The sequence below is a fragment of the Scyliorhinus torazame genome, chromosome 8 (assembly GCF_047496885.1).
Source record: "Scyliorhinus torazame isolate Kashiwa2021f chromosome 8, sScyTor2.1, whole genome shotgun sequence".
NCBI lineage: Eukaryota > Metazoa > Chordata > Chondrichthyes > Carcharhiniformes > Scyliorhinidae > Scyliorhinus > Scyliorhinus torazame.
In genome coordinates this window covers 232,552,237-232,573,704 of record NC_092714.1, presented here as the reverse complement: position 1 = coordinate 232,573,704, position 21,468 = coordinate 232,552,237, and the positions used below count along the sequence as shown (strand labels likewise).

General features: G+C 45.8%; 1 protein-coding gene across 12 annotated transcripts in view; it reads right to left on the bottom strand.

Moving 5' to 3' along the window:
- Positions 1-1,077: 1,077 nt before the first annotated feature.
- LOC140428448 (tumor protein D54-like) overlaps positions 1,078-21,468 on the bottom strand; it is a 115,723-nt gene continuing 95,332 nt past the window's right edge. For all 12 annotated transcript variants that reach the window (XM_072514912.1, XM_072514913.1, XM_072514914.1 and 9 more), the window contains one exon: positions 1,078-2,049. In XM_072514912.1, coding sequence (XP_072371013.1) covers positions 1,942-2,049 — 108 coding nt within the window. In that variant the 3' untranslated portion in view covers positions 1,078-1,941. The remainder of the gene's footprint in view (positions 2,050-21,468) is intronic.

Below are 21,468 nucleotides of genomic sequence, written 5' to 3'. Positions count from 1 at the left end.
AAAGATATGAAGCCAAGTTTGAGACAAGACCTAGAGTTTTCCATCTATTTCACTGCTCACAGATCAAACACAAGCAATTTTACAGTTTATGCCAACTTGGCCCAGCACAGAAACGTGGTCTTGGTGTCCACAGAATTCCAGGAATTTGACGTCAAATTTGAGGGAAGATCCACGAACAGGCCTTTTCTAAATCTTTACCGATCTCACAAAGTCATGGTAGGGATTTGAACGAACGGGGGCCATTTAAATGAACAATTAATTTGACGTTTGGGCAAAAATGCACCGTTGGATTAGGGGAGTTTGAAACAAAAGGCGGAGATTTAGGGGATGATAGAGCAATGGATGGCAGCATATAGCTCCTAAAGGAGCTAACTGCTAGCAGCCATCTTGGATTACGTTCATGTTGAGGGCAGGGGGAGGGGTGAGAGAAAGTTATGCCCAGTGAGGTGATTTTTTTTTTTTAAAGAATTATGCTTCCTTTATTATTTTCAAAAATTGCAACGGTGCAGAACTTAAAATTAACACAATTTTAACATTAAAAATATTAAGCTAATGACCGATGACAGTTAAATCGTTTGTTATACCACTTCTATTGCTTCTTTTTATTTTTGAGAATGAGAAAACTGACAGCGAAAAGCAAATACCAATTACATACTGGGTGCTTAATCATGCAGTACTGGGTGCTTAATCATGCAGCACCAGTAAATTCTGTTGCTCTTTAATAGAGACCAGCCAGTTATACTGTGTACTTGCACTGCCATTGTGTGCGTATATAGGCAGAATCATATGTTACAGAATGGAAACAGGCCATTCAGCCAATCGAATCTGCACCAGTGCTTACCCATCCCCGATATGATCCACTCACTTGATACTCAAAAAAAACATGGAATCATCAGTATAGGCTTCCAGTTGTCAGTGAAATTTTTAAGATTTTAATATTTTGGAAGCATTGTCCATTCAGAAGAATAAATTCCAAAAGGGGGCAGTGGGGAGGGCAGGTGGAGAAGGAAAGGGATATGGTTTAGTGGTCAGTCGGGGTGGGGTGTGGGGGAAAAAACAACACTTATTCTTTTGGAATGCTTTAATAGCCAATGTTTAATTGTGAGCATTCTAGTGATAGAAAGGGAAATGTACAATTATATCCTGGCATACATGGAACAGAACAACCCCCACCTTTTGTTTGAAAATAGAAACGGTCAGATAATTATCGATAATGCATCAAAACATTTCTAAACTAAAACCCACATTGTGTTTCATTCCATTAAAACCCACCAAAATTTCACATTTATATCCCTCATAGCCCACTGGATATAAACCATAGCTTATAAATAGCTAGTATTTTGGCTTTATTTTTTAAAAAGAAAACTCAGCTTGCTTCAGTCACTAACAAATGTACTAACCATACATATTTAAAGCTGCTGGATGTGCAATAGAAGCAGAAGTAATCCCTGCCCAAATAAGCACTCTTGAAATTATGTATGTTGTAGCACATAATCATCCTATACAAGCTTAAATAGTACTGGAAATTCTATCCACTTATATCCCAGAGTTGGCCCATACATATAAAAGTGGCATTAAAGCACAAAGTAAGGCTAGTATGATATGAATCGGTGTAATAGTAGTGTACCAAGTACTTGCTACCCTGTTGAAACTGAGGTTTTAAGGTAGTCAAAGCTAGGTTTTCAAACAGTGACAACAGCTTTATAAAGATAATTTGATGATCTCTCAAATTTGGTAGAATTCTGACAGTCAATATTTTTTTCAACTTTTACATATTACAAAATGGTTATCAGATTTCCAGGAGATCAGCAGTACTGTACTTTGCACCAAATGGGCATCAAATAACCAAATGTACATTAACGGGATGGTTGCAACAGCACTAAATTCAATTTGTGTAGATTTGGGATTCAGTGAGTCACGTATAAAGAGAACAGCTCTTGTTCAGAAAGGTGCATTGTCCTGTGGAAGCTTTTCCTCTGCACTTGGACTTGAAGCAGTAGGAGTATGGTAGCCACCTTTGCTGTTGTTTTCATTTCCGATAACCTTGGCCTGAAAAAAATAACAATATTAGAAAATATAGGTGACGCTATCATGCTGTCAGAACGTTGGCAATATTTTTAAAATAAGCACCTCTAAAAAGTGATGAACAAATTGCGGATTTTCATTTATGCAATGTCTCAAGTGTTTCACAACCAATTATTCATTGGCAAACAATACTGTAATGTGGGTGAACACCATAAGGTCCCACGAACAAATTAAATGAAAGACCATCTAATCTTCAACGGACAAATAGAACATTTGAAAAAGGAATAATTCTGAACATGCAGGATAAATACATTCTGAATACCTACAAACTCAGAGTAAACAAATTTCATCAATCATTTAATGAACCTGAAATAAAATAAAGACGTTGCTACAAATCCTACAAGGAAAGGCAAAAGGAAATGGTTCACTGGGATAAATACAATAAACTGCGGCAACACTTGAAAACGACGATCAGGAGAAATAATTAAACTTCTCAGGACATTAAGAGATCAGAAAAGAGACGAAAATCCTAAACCATTAAATATGAACTCTAAATTAATGAACTTTCAATCGGAAAATACGGTTGTCTAATTATTTTCTCCAATTAGTCACATGGGAGTTCATCAGCAACATGCCCTCTGCATCCAGAGATAAAAGCATTAACTTTCGTCTTAGCTGTACGAAAATTCTGAACAGCCTTAAAAAGCTCAAGCCAAGTCGTTAAAAACAGACAATATTAATGCCGAAGTGATGAATGAGAGAGTTAAAAAAGGCAGAGATTCCTGGGGTAGCAACATGATTAGGCCTGAATTTCTGGATACTGCAGCAGTGTCAGAAAATTTATGGGCTAGCTAGCACCCATCTTTGAAAAGTGGGCAGAATAGATTCAGGCTCCATCAATTCGGTGTAAAATAATGGAATTATCTGCACAAAAAACACTAAGAGGCAGCATGGGTTTAGAAAGGCAAGATGCTGCCTGATGACCTTTTTCAAAACTCTGAATAATCAATCTAAGTGGACTATAGAAAGCTTTATAATGCTGTTAATATAGAATTAAAGTTCCACACCAAGAGTTATCTAGTTTTTTTATTTTTACAAATAATTTTTATTAATGTTTTTCATAAATATCAATAACAAAATGAAAAAGGAACCCAACAGGGTTAAGTACAAAACACAGTCTAGAAGAGCAACCCTCCATACCTCCCTCCCCCTGTACATACATAATAAATTAAAATTAAAATAAAGTATAAAGTTAACCCCCCGAGTTGCTGCTGCCATTGACCAATGGCTACCCTTCTGCCAGGAAGTCTAAGAACGGTTGCCACCGCCTAAAGAACCCTTGTACCGACCCTCTCAAGGCGAATTTCACCCTCTCCAACTTAATAAATCCCGCCATATCGTTGATCCAGGATTCCACGCTTGGGGGCCTCGCATCCTTCCACTGAAGAAGAATCCTTTGCCGGGTTACCAGGGACGCGAAGGCCCGAATACCGGCCTCTTTCGCCACCTGCACTCCCGGCTCCTCTGCGACCCCAAATATTGCGAGCCCCCAGCACGGTTTGACCCTGGATCTTACCACCCTTGACACCGTCGTCACTACGCCCTTCCAAATTCCTCCGGCGCTGGGCACGCCCAGAACATATGGGTGTGATTTGCTGGGCTCCCTGAGCACCTAAGACACCTGTCCTCACCCCCAAAAAACCTGCTCATCCTTGTCCCGGTCATGTGTGCCGTGTGCAGCACCTTAAACTGTATGAGGCTGAGCCTCGCGCATTATGAGGAAGAGTTCACCCTCCCTAGTTCACCGTCCGACGCTCCCCTCCCCGCACCGGCTGTCGACTCGGACAGCGCCCCCCTCCCCCCAGCCGGCGCCAATCACCCTAGTCACCCCAGATACCCTCCCTGCTCCAACGTGGGCAAAGGCTCAGACAACCATGCTCCCAGATATACCACCACCGAGGACGACCGTATCCACCGCATCACCGCCGGAGCTGAGAAGGTCGACACGTCCCTTCCCACTTACCTTTCACCTCCACCACCGAGGCCTCCTCCTTCTCCTGCATCACCTGGAAAGTTTCCGAGATCTTCCCCACTCCCACCCATCCCCCCAGAGTACCCTGTCCTGTACTGTGTGGCAGCAGCTGTGGGAATTCCACCACCTGCCGCCTGGCAAACACCCTTATCTGTAAGTACCTGAAGGTGTTCCCGGGGGGAGCCCGTACTTCTCCTCCAGCTCACCCAGGCTCGCGAACTTCCCGTCGACAAACAGGTCCCCCAACCTTCGTATCCCTGCCGTGTGCCACCCCGAAAACCCTCCATCTGTTCTCCCTGGGACAAACCGGTGGTTCCCCCGTATTGGGGTCCATACTGAGGCCCCAACTTCCCCCCTGCGCCGCCTCCACTGCCCCCAGATTTTGAGGGCAGCCACCACCACCGGGCTCGTGGTATACCTCCTTGGAGGGAACGGCAGCGGCGCCATTGCCAGCGCCCCCAGACTCGTACCCACACAAGACGCCGTCTCCAGCCTCTTCCATGCAGCCCCCTCCCCCTCCATCACCCACTTGCGCACCATCGTCACATTGGCGGCCCAGTAGTACCCACAGAGGTTGGGCAGCGCCAGCCCCCCCATCTCTATTCCGCTCCAGGAACACCCTTCTCACCCTCGAAGTCCCTCGCACCCACACAAACCCCATTATACTCCTGTTGACCAGCCTAAAGAAGGCCTTCAGGATAAACACGGGGAGGCACTGGAACAGGAACAAACACCTTGGGAGCACCGTCATTTTGACTGACTGCACTCTACCCGCCAATGACAGCGGCAACGCGTCCCACCTCTTGAACTCCTCCTCCATTTGCTCCACCAGCCTTGTGAAATTAAGCCGATGCAGGGCCCTCCAGCTCCTGGCCACCTGGATCCCCAAATACCTGAAGCTCCTCTCCGCCCTTTTTAGTGGGAGCTCGCCAATCCCCCTCTCCTGGTCCCCCGGATGAACCATGAACAGCTCGCTCTTCCCCATGTTGAGCTTGTACCCCGAAAAATCCCCAAATTCCCTAAGGATCCACATTACCTCCGGCATTCCCCCCCACCGGGTCCGCCACATATAGCAGCAAGTCGTCCGCATAGAGCGACACCCTATGCTCCTCCCCACCCTGCATCAACCCCCTCCAGTTCCTCGACTCCCTCAGTGCCATAGAGGGGCTCAATCGCCAGTGGGAAGAGCAGGGGGACAGGGGACACCCCTGCCTCGTCCCTCCGTGCAACCGAAGATACTCGGACCTCCTCCTGTTTGTGGCCACACTTGCCATCGGGACCTCATACAACAGCCTAATCCACCTGACAAACCCCTCCCCAAACCTCTTCAGCACCTCCACAGGTACCCCCACTCTACCCTATCGAAGGGTTTCTCAGCGTCCATCGCCACCACTATCTCCGCCTCCCCCTCCCTTGCCGGCATCATGATAACGTTCAAAAGCCTCCGCACATTCGCGTTCAACTGTCTCTCCTTCACAAACCCCGTCTGGTCTTCGTGGATGATCTGCGGCACACAATCCTCGTGACTAAGACCTTCGCCAGCACTTTGGCATCTACATTTAGCAACAAAATCGGTCTGTAAGACCCACACTGCAGGGGATCCTTGTCCCGCTTCAGGATCAAGGAGATCAGTGCCCGGGACATCGTCGGGGGCAAAGCCCCCCCCTCCCTTGCCTCATTGAAGGTCCTAACTAGCAACGGGCCCAACAGGTCCATATATTTTTTATAGAATTGGACCAGGAAACCGTCCGGCCCCGGTGCCTTCCCCGCCTGCATGCTTCCTATCCCTTTGGTCAGCTCCTCCAGCCCAATCGGGGCCCCCAATCCCACCTCCACCTTCGGAAACCTCAATTGGTCCAGGAAGCGGCCCATTCCTCCCTCCTCCCGTGGGGGGTTCGGACCGGTACAATTCCTCATAAAAGTCCCTGAAGACCCCTTGATGCCAACCCCACTCCGCACCACACTCCCTCCCCTGCCCTTAACTCCCCCGATCTCCCTAGCTGCGCCCTGCTTCCGAAGCTGATGTGCCAGCATCCGGCTTGCCTTTTCCCCATACTCATAAATCGCCCCCTGGGCCTTCCTCAACTGCACCTGCGCCTTCTTGGTGGTCACCAGGTCGAATTCGGTATGGAGGCTGCGCCTCTTCCTCAACAATCCTTCCACGGGCACCTCCGCATACCTCCTGTCTACCCTCACCATCTCCCCCACTGACGAATGTGATATAAAATAGTTACTTTAGAGATATTAGTTAATGTAATGTAGAGGTAGGCCAGTCTAATTCTGGTGAGTTCACAGACAAAGGATTTCAGACCGCATGGAAAAGCAGGAAGAGGTGTGTCCACCAAAGGAGGAGAAAAGGATGCTGGGTAATAGGGGCCAGAGGAAGGGATTGGAAGTGAGCCAATCAGAATGTCTGACCAGGTCAGGAGGGGTATAGGATGACCTATGGGAATCGTGTATGTGAAACTTGATACCATTTGAATTGATTTGCAGAGATCCCTGTCTCTTTGTTCATTCGCTTTCCGGGATGTAGGAGACTAGATGTGTCCTATGCTGCTGTGAAATGAAACAAGCTTGCAAGCTAAATAAAATAACTAATGCTGTACCTGCAAATCCATCTCGACTTTTATGGAGGCCAGACTGACGGGTAAAGAAACTTGGGATTCTACACCACCAGCCTCTTCCTCTCCCCCCGCTCCCTCCTCTCCTTGTGGGCCCTAATGGAGATCAGCTCTCCCGTAACCACCGCCTTCAGCGCCTCCCACACCATCCCCACTCGACCTCCCCGTTATCGTTGGCCTCCAGGTACCTCTCGAAACTTCCTCGGACCCGCTCGCTCACCTCCTCGTCCGCCAACAGCCCCACCTCCAAGCGCCACAATGGGCGCTGGTCTCTCTCCTCACCCAGCTATAAGTCCACCCAATGCGGGGCGTGATCCGAAATGGCTATCGCCGAATACTTGGTATCCTCTACTCTCGCTATCAGCGCCCTGCTCAAAATAAAAAAGTTGAGTCGGGAATAAGCTTTATGGACATGTGAGAAAAATTAAAATTCCCTCGCCCCCGGCCTTGCAAATCTCCAGGGGTCCACCCCTCCCATCTGGTCCATAAATCCCCTCAGCACTCTATCCGCCGCCGGCTTCCTACCCGTCCTAGACCTGGAGCGATCCAGTGTCGGGTCCAGCACCATGTTAAAGTCTCCCCCCATTATCAGGCTCTCCACTTCCAAGTCTGGGATCCGACCCAACATGCGGCGCATAAAACCCACATCGTCCCAGGTCCGGGCATACACATTGACCAGTACCACCCTCTCTCCCTGCAGCTTATCACTTACTATTACGTACCTACCGCCATTGTCTGCCACAATGCTCGACACCTCGAATGACACCTTCTTTCCCACCAAGATCGCCACCCCTCGACTTGTGGCATCCAGCCCCGAATGAAACACCTGACCTACCCACCCTTTCCTCAATCTTACCTGGTCTGCCACCTTCAGGTGTGTCTCTTGGAGCATAACCACATCCGCCTTCAGCCCCTTCAGGTGCGCGAACACGCTGGCCCGCTTGACCAGCCCATTCAGTCCCCTTACATTCCAGGTTATCAGCCGGATCAGGGGGCTACCCACCCCCCTCCCCCACCGACTAGCCATAACCCCTCCTCGGCCAGCCACGCCCCCGCACCCCACGCCCGGCCCGTTCCCCACGGCGGCAGACCGTCTGGCCTCCCCCCCCCCCCAACCGCTCCAGCTCCCCCTTGACCATAGCAGCAGCAACTCGATTCCTCCCCCCCCCCCCCCCCCCCCACCACCGGCTAGGACCCATCCAAGCTGTTTTACTCACCCCATTGCACTTCCGCAAGTCAGCTGACTCCTGCTGACCCCGGCCACTCCTTCGACTCCTCCCATTGTGTGACACACCCTCCTCTTCCGTTCCCCATCCACAGGCTCTCCCCCTCCCCCTTCCATCCTAAGCGTGGGAAACAACCCTTGCTTCCCCGCCCCGGCCCGCCCCCTCCAGTCTTCAGCGCGGGAAAAAGCCCGCGCTTTCCACCTACCCGGCCCCGCCACCTGACGCAGCTCCTTTTACAGGCCCAGTCCCCTCACCCCCTACTCGGGCCTCCCCCTCCCCCGCGGGGCCCCATCTCATCGCCGGCCATCCACACCTGTTCCATTTGCTTACCCCCCTCCAAGAGACTCCCCGACCAACCCAACCAGAACAGTGCCCAACCCGCCCCAACCACTCTCACCGGCCAGAAAGAGAAAAACACATAGAAAAAGAAACCAAGAGCAAAGGACCCCCCTCAAAAAATGACATATGAACCGCCGTCCCCAAACGCCCATCCCAACCCTTAATCTGTGTCCAACATCTCGGCCTGAACAAAGGTCCACACCGCCTCTGGAGACTCAAAATAATGGTGCCGGTTCTTGTAGGTGACCCACAGTCGCGCCGGCTGCAACATGCCAAACTTCACCCCCTTCTTGTGCAGCACCACCTTCGCTCGATTGTACCCGGCCCTCCTCTTCGCCACCTCCGCACTCCAGTCCTGGTATATTCGAACCTCCGCGTTCTCCCACCTGCTGCTCCTCTCCTTCTTGGGCGACCCGAGCACACACTCCCGATCAGCGAACCGATGAAACCGCACCAGCACCGCCCGCGGAGGCTCGTTAGCCTTAGGCCTCCTCGCCAGCACGCTATGGGCCCCTTCCAGCTCCAAGAGCCCCTGGAAGGACCCCGCTCCCATCAGCGAGTTCAACGTGGTGACCACATAGGCCCCCACGTCCGGCCCCTCCAGGAGGCCCAGAATCCGCAGAATCTTCCACCTCGACCCATTCTCCACCTCCTCGAACCGCTCCTGCCATTTCTTGTGGAGTGCCTCGTGCGCCTCCACCTTTACCGCCAGGCCTAAGATCTCGTCCTCGTTGTCGGAGATCTTTTGTCGGGCCTCGCGGATCGCCACCCCCTGGGCCGTCTGCATCTCCAGCTTATCAATAGAAGCCTTCATCGGCTCAAGCAGGTCCACTTTAATCTCTCTGAAGCAGCGCTGGATACCCTCCTGTTGCTCCTGCGCCCACTGCATCCACGCTGCCTGGTCTCCGCCCGCCACCATTTTGTTCTTCTTCCCTCGCACCTTCTTCGGGTCCACCACCACCTTTTTAGTTGCCCCGCTCCTGGTAAAAAACATATACTATCGGGGAATTGTTGTAATCTCCTTCCCACACCAGGAGGAAACGTCGAAAAAGTGCCGTTGGGGGCCCTGAAAAGAGCCCAAAAGTCCGTTTTTGCAGGAGCCGCCGAATGTGCGACTTAGCTCCGCATAGCCGCAACCGGAAGTCCCCAAGTGTTATCTAGTTAACAACATAGGCAATGTTCAGTTTAAGCAGTACTGGTTAAAAAAAATAGATGGCAGGTCAAAACAAGGTAATTCGAAGGGTTATGTCAGGGCAATACTGACAGAGATATTTCTGGACTCAAGTGTTGGGACCATTTGTAGTCTTCATAAAATATGATTTCAGAAATAGTGTAAATTGTCAAATTTCCCAATGTTCACAAACTATAAGAAGCAGCTGAGTCACAGGAGCCACCCAATTATTGCAAAATGAGTTGAATAAAATATGCACGGCAAAACAATGAAATTTAATGCAAGTATTACACATAAGAAAAAATGCATTCTCCATGAATGCTGTTGAAGTAGTCTTCTTTTTGCTCCAGCTTGGCTAAGGAAATAGAGTAAACGAGAGACCGAGCATGTTCGATGTTAGGCAACAGCTAGACCACAAAATACAAGTCACAGAAGTCTGATATGGTCATGTGTAGGTGAGACCATACAAAATAGGAACAGGAGTAGGCCGTTTGGCCCCTCGAGCCTGCACCGCTATTTAATACGATCATGGTTGATCTGACATTGCTCATGTCCCCTTTCCTGCCCTTTCCCTATAAGTCTTGATGTCCTTACCGATCAAGAATCTGTACTGCATACAATTTCTGCCAAGCATGTTACTAGCATTCAGCCCTAGAGGTAGTACAAATATCAAATGTCTTGAATGACATGGAAAAGCTGGAGAAACTTGGCGCTTGCAGTCCAGAAAGATGACTTTTGGGGGCAATTTTAGAGAGGTGTACTATTAACAAGAAAATAAATGGTAAGGCTGGAATATTACTCGAAATTAAGATGCAAAGTATGTACAAAATAGGATAAGGGAATGCTGCTCAAACTAGGAAAAGGAATTTAGGGCCAATAACAGAAATTTTTCTTCAACAGAAATGAGTAAGCAACAGTGTATGCAAAAACCCTGAATTCATCAGAAACAAATTGAGTGCTGAAATGAGTGGTTTTTTTTTTTTTAGAAAAGAACCAGCACAGGTGGATGAAGATGGACTGAATGACTTTCAATCTTGTGGAAGGGGCTGTTTAGCACAGAGCTAAATCGCTGGCTTTGAAAGCAGACCAAGGCAGGCCAGCAGCACGGTTCAATTCCCGTAACAGCCTCCCCGAACAGGCGCCGGAATGTGGCGACTAGGGGCTTTTCACAGTAACTTCATTTGAAGCCTACTTGTGACAATAAGCGATTTTCATTTAATTTCATTTCAAGATGATAGTTAGGACACGGGAAAAATGGCTTGCTCTTCAAGTCGTACCATGATACATTTAATCACCATCTGAAAAGCAGAGGTCATCTCCCATAATGCAGCTTCAGTGTAGGTTACATGCAGAAGTCCTGGAGAGGAGCTTCAACACACAACTGAGTCAGGCAAAACACTACCAAATGCACTAAGGTAACAATTAGTCTAAGCTGAGGTTTTAATATATTTAAGACCAGAAGATCAGGAATTAAACTGTAAATCCTACATTGCAAACTCCCTTCTTAGAATGCTACGGTCATTTTGTGATGTTACGGTACGCAAGGTCAATTTTTAAAGCAATGTTTGCGAAGGACAATGCTGTGCAGAGAATTTTCAGTGTAGTGTTCCATCTTATTTTAGCTTCCCACCACCACCCCCAACTGTCTACAATTTCAGGAACAGGAAGCCAGTCTTATTTCTTTCACAGGAGCACAAGGCTAGGGTTATACATTAGAGTCCGATGGGGGTGTCTAAGCAGATTGCTAGGGATGGTAAAAGGTGGCTTAATATTTTATTAAATGTTCACAACTATTACTGTAAGTTCTATTCAGTTTGACTCAACAGGGATTATTGCAAGCTAAGCTGTTAGATTCTGCACTGATAGTCAGGAGAGGAAACTGGGAACTGCAGGAAACTAGGTTAAAGGCCAAAATGCAATGTAATTATTCTGTTAAAATGAAAGAAGACAACCTATTAATGCAAAAAAGCATGGTGTGCATAGTGTGTTTTTATACAAAGAAGTTATGTTGATTGATATGTGAATCTGTTCACAATTGTGGATCTCTGTGAAATAAAGGAGCTTCATGATTCATATAATACTTAATCATATCAATTGTTTGCTTGCTCCACTTTTGAAGAAATACATATACACAAGTACATGAGAATATCCAGTTCAGGTCACAAGGGGGTACTGCTGTACCATAATTTGACCTGGTGCTACAACATGCAAATGCGATTGACTGACAACACTGCATCCAAGCACCAGTGGCAATTTTAAAAAATGTACTTTCTGGATGTGGGCATCGCTGGCGAGGCCAGCATTCATTGCCCATCCCTAATTGCCCTTGGGAAAGTGGCGGTGAACTGCCTTCTTCAACCACATACAAGTCCGTGTGGTGCAGGTACACCGACTGTGCTATTAGGGAATGAGTCAGTGACAGGGAAGCAACGGCGATAGGTTTCCAAGTTCGGATGGTGAGTGATCTGGAGGGGAACTTCCTGGTAGTGGTGTTCCCATGTGTCTGCTGCCCTTGTCCTTCTATAATGGTAACAGTTATGGATTTGGTATCTGCTGTTGAAGGAGCCATGGTGAGTCCCTGCAGCGTATCTTGTAGATGGTACACACTGCTGCCACTGTGCGTCAGTGAAGGGAGTGAATATTTGTGGAAGGGCTGCTGATCAAGCAGGCTACTTTGTCTTGGATGTTGAACTTCTTGATTGTTGTTGGAGCTGCATTCATAAAGGCAAGTGGAGAATATTCCATCACCGTCCTGACTTGTGCCTTCTAGATTGTGAACACCCTATGCCCATAACCTCACCTAACCTACACACCCCTGTACACTAAGTTGCAATTTAGCATGGCCACCTAACCTGCACACCTTCGGACTGTGGGAAGAAACCGGAACACCCGGACGAAACCCACACAGACACGGGGAGAAATTGACCTCCAAAGACCACCACCATCTTTGTACCAGGTATGACTTCAACCAGCAGAGGCCCCCCCACCCACAATGGGTCAAATGCTACCTTGTTGTCAAGGGCAGTTACTCTCACCTCACCTCTGCATTTAAGCTTTTCTGCCCATGTTTGAACCAAGGCTTTACTGAGGTCAGGAGTTGATCATTGTTCACTTGGGGGATCAAGGCCAATGATTTATAGCCTTCACAAACATGGACACAATCACAAAATACATTCGCAAGTAGTAACAAATATTCAGGAATCCCATTCATTAAACTTGAATGACAATCATAATTTACTGGTCCTGTAATTGTAATTTTGAAAAAGTTTCACACGATCTTTGGTTACAGTACTAGTATCAGACAGTCTTAAATTCTACCAACTTGTAGAAATGTTTATGCCTAGTCACATTAGCTATTAATGACTAACAACCCTTCTCCTACATTACCAAGTCTTACACATTTTAAATCTAATCGTGTCATTAAGATCAGAGTAGGACACCGTTGACAAAAAGTTCACGGCACAGATAAAATCATTGAAAATCCAACAAAGCGGGGTGCTGTCTGTATAGGGCTTAGTCCTTCAACGAGAGAATTATTTGAATTCCTCAATTCGACCCTTTCCCACAAAATAAAGTAAAATTGGTTTATTTTTTTCAAACAACAAAACTGGAAAGTATAAGTGGACTTCCATGTCTACATACCACTGGTGATATAATTCGTGATTTTCACATGTATGTTGATGATCTCACGTCAAACTCATCATTAACTCTGTTGACTCTGATTTGTTACTGATTATTGTTTATTGTTGGTGGGTGTAAAGTTGGGAGAAACTGTGAAAAAGCATTAAAATATTTTTTTTAAAGTTCTGTTGACTCTTCCACTGTCTCGTTGCCACCAGAATCGAACCCGAGTCCTCGTGCCGTGAGGCAGCAGTGCTAACCATTATGCCACCGTGCCATCCTTATGACATCCTTTTCAACTGTAATCTGAATTTCAAACCTGGTGTCCTTCCAATCCCCTACAAGACAAACACTGATTACCTCACCTTCTTAACATCAGTTGGACCTAGTCTTGCCACTGAAATCATTCAAGCCTTTTTCACTTCCAGATCAAATTTTTCCAATGGTCTTCTGAACAGTCTTGTATCCTCCATCAAGATCAGCTCAACCAAATATCCGCTGCTCATCCCAATCCTGCTTTTTCAACATCCCAGTCTTTGCTGACCTACATCAGCTCCTAGTTCGCCAATGCATCAAATTTGAAATTTTCACCGTCACATTAACTGCACCTATGACGTTGCAATATTTGTTTTACAATGCCCATCAGTAAACTCTCCATCCCTCTGACTCCAGCCCCCTGTGCATCATTCCCTCCTTCTGCCCCACTGGCAGATGTGTCTTGAGATGTTTAGGTTCCATATTTTGAAATTCTCTTCCTAAAACCCTATGTCTCTACATTTTCCCTCTTCTCCTTTAAAACCCTCCTTACAAGCATTTTCTTTCACCAATTTTTAGTTACCCCCAATGGCTGCTTCTTTAGCTTGGTATCTCTTTATGTGTCTCGATGAAATGTCGTAGGCCTTTTTCTACAAAGGTGATTTATAAACACACGTATATCATTTTTGTAATAAAAGACCCAAATGGAAAAATCATGATAGTTCATAAGATATAGGAGCAGAATTAGGCTATTTGGCCCATCAAGTCTGCTCTGCCATTCGATCATGGCTTATCTCATCCTGGCCTTAACTCCACCGTCCTGCCCGTTCTCCATAACCCTTCAAACCATTGCCAATTAAAAATCTATCTAACTCCTCCTTAAATTTACTCAATGTCCCAGCATCCACCGAACTCTGGGGCAGCGAATTCCACAGATTCACAACCCTTTGGGAGGAATAGTTTCTCAACTGTTTTAATTTTGCTACCTCTTATCCGAAGACTATGATCGCTCGTTCTTGAACTCCCGACAAGAGGGAGTCATCCGTTCCATATCTACTTTATCCATACCATTCATCATCTTGTATATGATAAAGTGTTATGTAGAAAAGTTGGACCACAAAAATTGTCTGTGCAGCGAGAAATATACAAACTTCAGCAACACAGGGGCTTTTCATTTTGGACTTTAAGCTAGATTTCAGGAATCAAGACTTCACAGTTAAATGCAAGGGGCAGCTGACTATTAAATGGTTGTATATTTAATCAAACGTTAAAAACTCAGATTGCAAAGAACCATCAGGTTCTCCCCCAACAATAATAATAATAAGAATAATCGCTTATTGTCACAAGTAGGCTCCAGAGAAGTTATTGTGAAAAGCCCCTAGTCACCATATTCCGCGCCTGTTCGGGGACGCTGGTACGGGAACCAGTCTTTGGATACAAATTCCAAGAACAATTTGCTTCTTCACCCATTACACTCCTTCTGGTTTCAGTGAGCCACCCACAATGAACCCCGCCCTTCTGTCTTCGAACTACTGATTGTATATTAAAAAGAGTGGATGATCTCAAATTCATCAGATACTGCACCTGTAAACGGTGCTGCAAACTTCAACATCACATGATAGGAAAACAATGGGGCACCACCTCATCTTTCATAACAGTCCTAATAATATCTTTCTGATCAACAAAGGTTGACATAAAATTCATGATTGCAACTACATGCTTTTACCAGCTAGGGTCACTGTTGACTAGCTTAATATTTGAAACAGCGTTCATATTGTTGCAGATAAAAAAGGCAAGTGCATTATTTTTACACAAGTGTTATTTTTAAGGTGAATAATTAACTCCAACTCTTACAAAGCACCTGGCTAAAATTTTTCAAATTGATGCTCTTAAACAATATCTCTCACTGGCTGCGACAGTTTTAAAAAAAAAAAGCGTCAGCACAGCATCAAAACCAACATAAAAGCACTAAACCACACCATGCCAAAACCAAGCATCGATGAAGCTTTGTTCTCTCGTCCAAAATCACTGATAAGAGGCAGGACAAAAAAAAGCTAAACAGAGCCCAAGCTCTGCTAATGCAAACACACCAGTTCTGCTGTCCCATGAGGCAGAAAACCAAAATAGCTCACCACAACTTTCCCCATACAGCAGGAAATACTCAGCACCAATTACACCACCACCTACTTTCTAAAGGAAAACCTGTACTCTCTATTGACCACCAGTGGCAAAGGTTATTGGGTAGCAACTCCTGAGTCAATGTAAAAATTCAACTCCATGGCAAAGTTCTTTCCCTTTGCTCCTTCCCCCTCCCATTGAATCAGCTATTCCTCTTTTCCTACTGCCTTGGTGCAATTTAATTACCCTGCCCTTGCACACGGTTTGATCTGAAAAGTGCCATTGGTCTCAACTATTCATGTGACCATAGGAGATGAACGAGTTCAATTTACTTTCCCACTTTTCATTTCTTACCTAATCTTATTAAGCATTTGTCCCATCATACCTACCACAAAGGAAGATGGCTGTGGCGGTTGGAGGTCAATCATACCAGTGCCAGGACATTACAGCAGGAGTTCCTCAGGGTAGTGTCGAGGGCTCAAACAGCTTCAGCTGCTTAATCAATGACCTTTCTTGCATTATAAGGTCAGAAGTGAGGATGTTCGCTGGTGGTTGCACAATGTTCAGCACCATTCACAGCTCCTCAGATAATGCAGCAATGTGTCCATTTGTAACAAGTCCTGGTCTTCATTCAAGATGGGCAGATGAGTGGCAAGTAATGTTCATACCACACAAATGTCAGGCAATGAACATCTCTAAATGATCACCCCTGGACATTCAATGGAATTACCATCATTGAATCCCCCACTAACTGGGGGTTACCACTGGCGTGAAACTGAACTGGACTAGCCATATAAACACTGGTTACAAGAGTAGGTCAAAAGCTGGGAATTCTGTGGCGAGTAACAGCACGATAGCACAGTGGTTAGCACTGTTGATTCACAGCGCCAGGGACCCGGATTCGATTGCGGCTTGGGTCACTGTCTGTGTGGAGTCTGCCAGTTCTCTCCGTGTCTGCGTGGGTTGCCTCCGGGTGCTCCGGTTTCCTCCCACAAGTCCCGAAAGACGTGCTTGTTAGGTGAATTGGACATTTTGAATTCTCCCTCAGTGTACCCAAACAGGCGCCGGAATGTGGCAATTAGGGGCTTTTCACAGAAACTTCATTGCAGTGTTAATGTAAACCTACTTGTGACACTAATAAAGATTATTATTAGATTATTACCTCCTGTTTCTCCAAAACCTGTCCGGCATCTACAAGGGTCTACAAGGCACAAGTCAGGAGTGCGATGGAATACTCTCCACTTGAACACAAGAACGTCACCATCCAGGACAAAGCAGCCAAGTATTTGGCACCCATCCACCACCTTAAATATTCACTCTCTCCACCACTGACAGTGACAGTAGTGTGTACCATATAGAAGATGCACTACAGCAACTCACCAAGACTCCTTCGACAGCACTTTCCAAATCAATGACCTCTACCATATTGAAGGGCAAAGGCAACAGATGCATGGGAACATCAACTGCAAGCTCCTCTCCAAGCGAACACCAGCATGAGTTGGAACTATACTGCTGTTCCATCACTGCTGCTAGGTCAAAATCCTGGAACTCTTTTCCACAGCAGTGTGTATGGGCCGATACCACATGGCTTACAGCAGTTCAGTGCTCACCGCCACCTTCTCAAGGAAAATCAAGGATGGATGATAACAGTGACACCCAGAACCCATGAATTTAAAATGACGCCTTTGTCAGATTCACCACCTTCCCAATCTATTCACATCCCTTCAATTTGCTTGCATTTGCCCATTATTTGAATACTCTCCTCTGTGCAATTTACGGTCATCTCCAAGCATATTTAAAGAAAGCTTAATATTTAAATGCCCGTAACTTTTTTCTAATTTTCAATTTTAGGTCTTCACCATTTTCTAATCACTTTCACCTCATTTACATGCATCTTGGTCCATCATGCTGTCCACTAGTTTATACTTTAGGAACAATCTCTTTCTCCTACCCTTGTATTCCACAATAGGATCAGCTTCAGACAGGATCCATTGAGCACCCTCAACTTCCACATCATTCTTTTCTCTTACTGCATATCCAATAATCCCAAACCCCATTGCTGCTCATATCTATCTTTATTTTTACTGTTACCTGCCTTCCTCGCAACACACAGTAGTTTTATACCGTGTCCAATAGAATTTTTCTTCCTTGGTTTCATTCTCTTATCAATGCTGTGCAGTTTACTTTGACAACTCCCACAAACAACGCCTAAAATTAAAATGTTAAAGAACAAAGAATTCAAAAAGTGTGTCCAATCTAAAGTCCCACTTCTTCAACACATAGCACACATTTGCACAAGATAGTCAAGGTGAAGAAATTAAGAGTTTGTAGTGAGATAGTAAGCCAGAAGTATATGTAACATGGACAATTATTAAAGACTATTTCTTTTAATTGGATTTACATGATCTATCTTACTTCATTTTCATTTAAGACCAGCTCTAATCTAATATAGATCAAACTAGAATGTGTTTTTATAAACAATGTTTTACCTCACATCGCCTGACCCAGTTTCACTTCCTACTCGAGCTAAGTTTGAACATTCTCAGCCACAAACTTGCTTCCTTCTTTGGTTGTGTTTTTTAACTAGGTCTCAGAGGTTACACGATTCAAAATCAACGACTTGGTGCTCAGAGAGGGAAAATCCTGTTAAAGACACTTTATATGTGCAACCATCACAAAAGTATTTACAGTTCAACACATGCCATGCTGATCTGATCCATGCCAGTGCCTATGCTACACAGGGGTCTCCTCCCAACCTACTGAAAACGTTGTGTTCAATCCAGCTTTTAAAAGTGCTGTTGCAGTACAGGTTAGGACTGCCTTGGGCAAGGGAGTAGTGCATGGAGACGACAGGCTTACAGACTACCACAAAGCTCAGTGCTAACCCCAATCTTGTTCAACAAAAATACAAATGACTTGTCAGCAACCATGACCTGCAGAATCATCCATGCTGATGACGTTATACCACCGAGGCTTCGTCCTTATGTACTCTAGACCAGATTCAGGATGAAAATGTTAGAAGGTTGACGGACTACAAAAGGACATGGCATCTCATGTGACATCCCACTAAAGCCATATTGAGAATATTCCACCTCCACAATGCTAACGTTAAAGAGCTGTACATTATAGAATTTACAGTGCAGAAGGAGGCCATTCAGCTCATCGAGTCTGCACCGACCCTTGGAAAGAGCACCCAACTTAAGCCCACACTTCTAACCTATCTCATTAACTTCCCCTAACCTTTTTGGACACTGAGGGCAATTTAGCATGGCCAATCCACCTAACTTGCACATCTTTGGACTGTGAGAGGAAACAAGAGCACCTGGAGGAAACCCATGCAGACAAGGGGAGAATATGCAGACGCTGCACAGACAGTGACCCAAGCCGGGAATCGAACCTGGGACCCTGGAGCTGTGAAGCAACTGTGCTGCCTGTGGCTAGCCAAGGACCAAGCAAAATCCCAACCCAACAAATTTAGAAATGACACCAAACTTGCTGGATCTACATGGGTACTGCTCCCACAGCACTCCGGACCTCAGCACCTGCCCTATCATGGCAGTATTCGGCACCTGTCTGGCAAAGGTCATCACAAACACATGTTGTTGACACTCAAGTGAATGCAACTCTCCACTCAACACCCCTCCCCTAGCTTTCTATCATTGCAAACATCACTCCCCAACACATCTGCTGACTGCTGAAAATCCACAAGCTGGGTTGAAACGATCCCTGATGCACCTCATTCACCACTTCATGATGACCAACTCAACTCACCTAATCCCACCTTTTTGTGCAAGATCCACCAGCAGACATGCTCTGGATTAATGAATAGAAAACATGGGAATTTACTAACAAGTTTCTTGTGGCAAACCCTATCTGTCCAATGGCTTTGAACTGCCCTAGCGAGAGTGGTCCTTGCTAATAGGGTCAGGTCAGGCCAGGGCACCAATACAGCCAACCTCCAATGGGGCCTTAGTACAAATCCCTTATGCACTTGCAGAGGGACACAAACAATGATGCACATTACCGCGGTCTGAACATTCAAATCATCTTAAACTCAGCAAATAAGGAGGCTTGGCTTTACTAAATAAATAATTCCACGCAACACGATGGAAGGCATCGTCCGTGTGAAGAAATGCTTAGTCCTTACAAAGTTTCTGTGGTGGTCACTTTAAGGATACGGTCATGGACAGATAGATGCATCTATGACAGGTTGATAGGTGAGAACGAGGTCAAGTAAGTTTTGACCTCATCAGTTCACTTGCCACTTGCTATTTGCCCAGTTGAGCACATACATCCTTTATGACCTGGCCACATCGGTCAGTAGTGGGATTGCAGAGTAACTCTTGGTGATGGACCAATCATCCAGGGTACATTTGTCATTGCCACCTTGTGCTTCCTTCATGTGGTATTCAACATGGAGGTGTATTAATTAATCAGCTGCGGAGGATGCAGTAAATGGGAATCAACAGGATGTTTCCATGTACAAGTTTATTCTGATGCCATAAGACTTCAATGTTGAGGACACCCAGGACAACTCCCTCTCAACTGTATACCACCGAGCTGCAATGTCTGGTGGGTCTACCTTGCCAGTGAGACAGGACATACCCAAGGATGATGATGGAAGTGTGTGGGGCAATTTTTCTAAGGTATGATTTTGAGTATGAATAAGTCAAGCTGTTGCTCAACCAGTATGGACAGTTTCCCCAGTTTTGGTATGAACCCCCAGATGTTAAGCAAGGACGACTTTGCAAAGTTGATGGTGCTTAGCTGCACCATTGTAAGCCTAGATCAATGTCAGGTGATCCATCTGGTTTCATTCCTTATGGACTTTTCTGTAGCTGTTTGATACAACAGAGAGCAGTTAAGTATCAACCAAATTCCGGCAGGACTGGAGTTAGATGTAGGCCAAGCAAGGACAACAGATTTTCTGTCCCAACATCAAAGCTAAATACTGTGGATGCTGGAGATCTGAACTAAACTCATTATGTCCATCAGCATCTGTGAGACGAGAAACAGAGGTAACATTTGAGTCCAATATAACTTCTATGGAGCTATTTCTTTCGAAGAAGTCATATTTGACTTTAAAACGTTAGCTCTGTTTCTCTCTCTAGAGGTGTTGCTAGACCTGCTGAGTTTTCCCAGTACTTTGTTGTTATTTCAGATTTCCTACCCTAAAGGGTATTAGTGAACCAGTTGCATTTTTACAACAATCAACAATGGCTTCATAGTCACCATAACTGAGACTAGTTTTATGTTCCAGATTTATTAATGGTATTTAAATTCCACCGCCTCCCATGATGTGAATTGAACCAGTGTTGCCAAAATATTAGCTTAGGTCTCAAGATCACTAGTCCAATGGCATTGCCACAATGCCATCATCTCTCTGATACTGTCCCTAACTATTGTCAAGTTGTGCTAAATGCAAATTAGTTAGCAGATGTCAAATATTCACAATATTCAACACAGCTCTTTCATCCAGCAACAGAAACACATGATCAGTTGTGCACTTTTAGGAAGAGGGTTGGGTACAATTTATGCTAACACTCAGCACCTTTGAAAAGCGCCCTAAAGTTCCTGAACAGGGCATGACTAGTGGGAGCATAAAAGAATGGTGGCAGAGCACCGAGAACAAGAACAGACTGAGACCAGGGGGGAGATAAAGCATGTTGGAAGTACGCATTTAAAAATAATCTGAGGTGTGGCGTCACAGAATAGTTTGGTTAGTGATTGGTTGGTGAACATTTTTCCTCTTCCCTCCCTAAACTGAGAAATTACATTTTTAAATTGGATGACAATGACAGTAAGTGTATGATTAAGAGTGGAAGTTTAGCATAAGAAGCATTAATTTACCGAGGCAACGGGTTTATCTGGTGGTGGGTGGGAAAAGAGATAAAAATATTGCATTAAGTTTACAGTTTAACTAGTTAAACAAGTGGGTACTGGGGGAGGGGTCGGCATGGGAGTGGTTGGAGGCGGCGTCATGTAAGGGCACCAGTTTGAGAGCACTAGTAACGGCACCTCTGCCGTTCTCGCCGGCCCGTTACGCCACAAGCCCGGTGG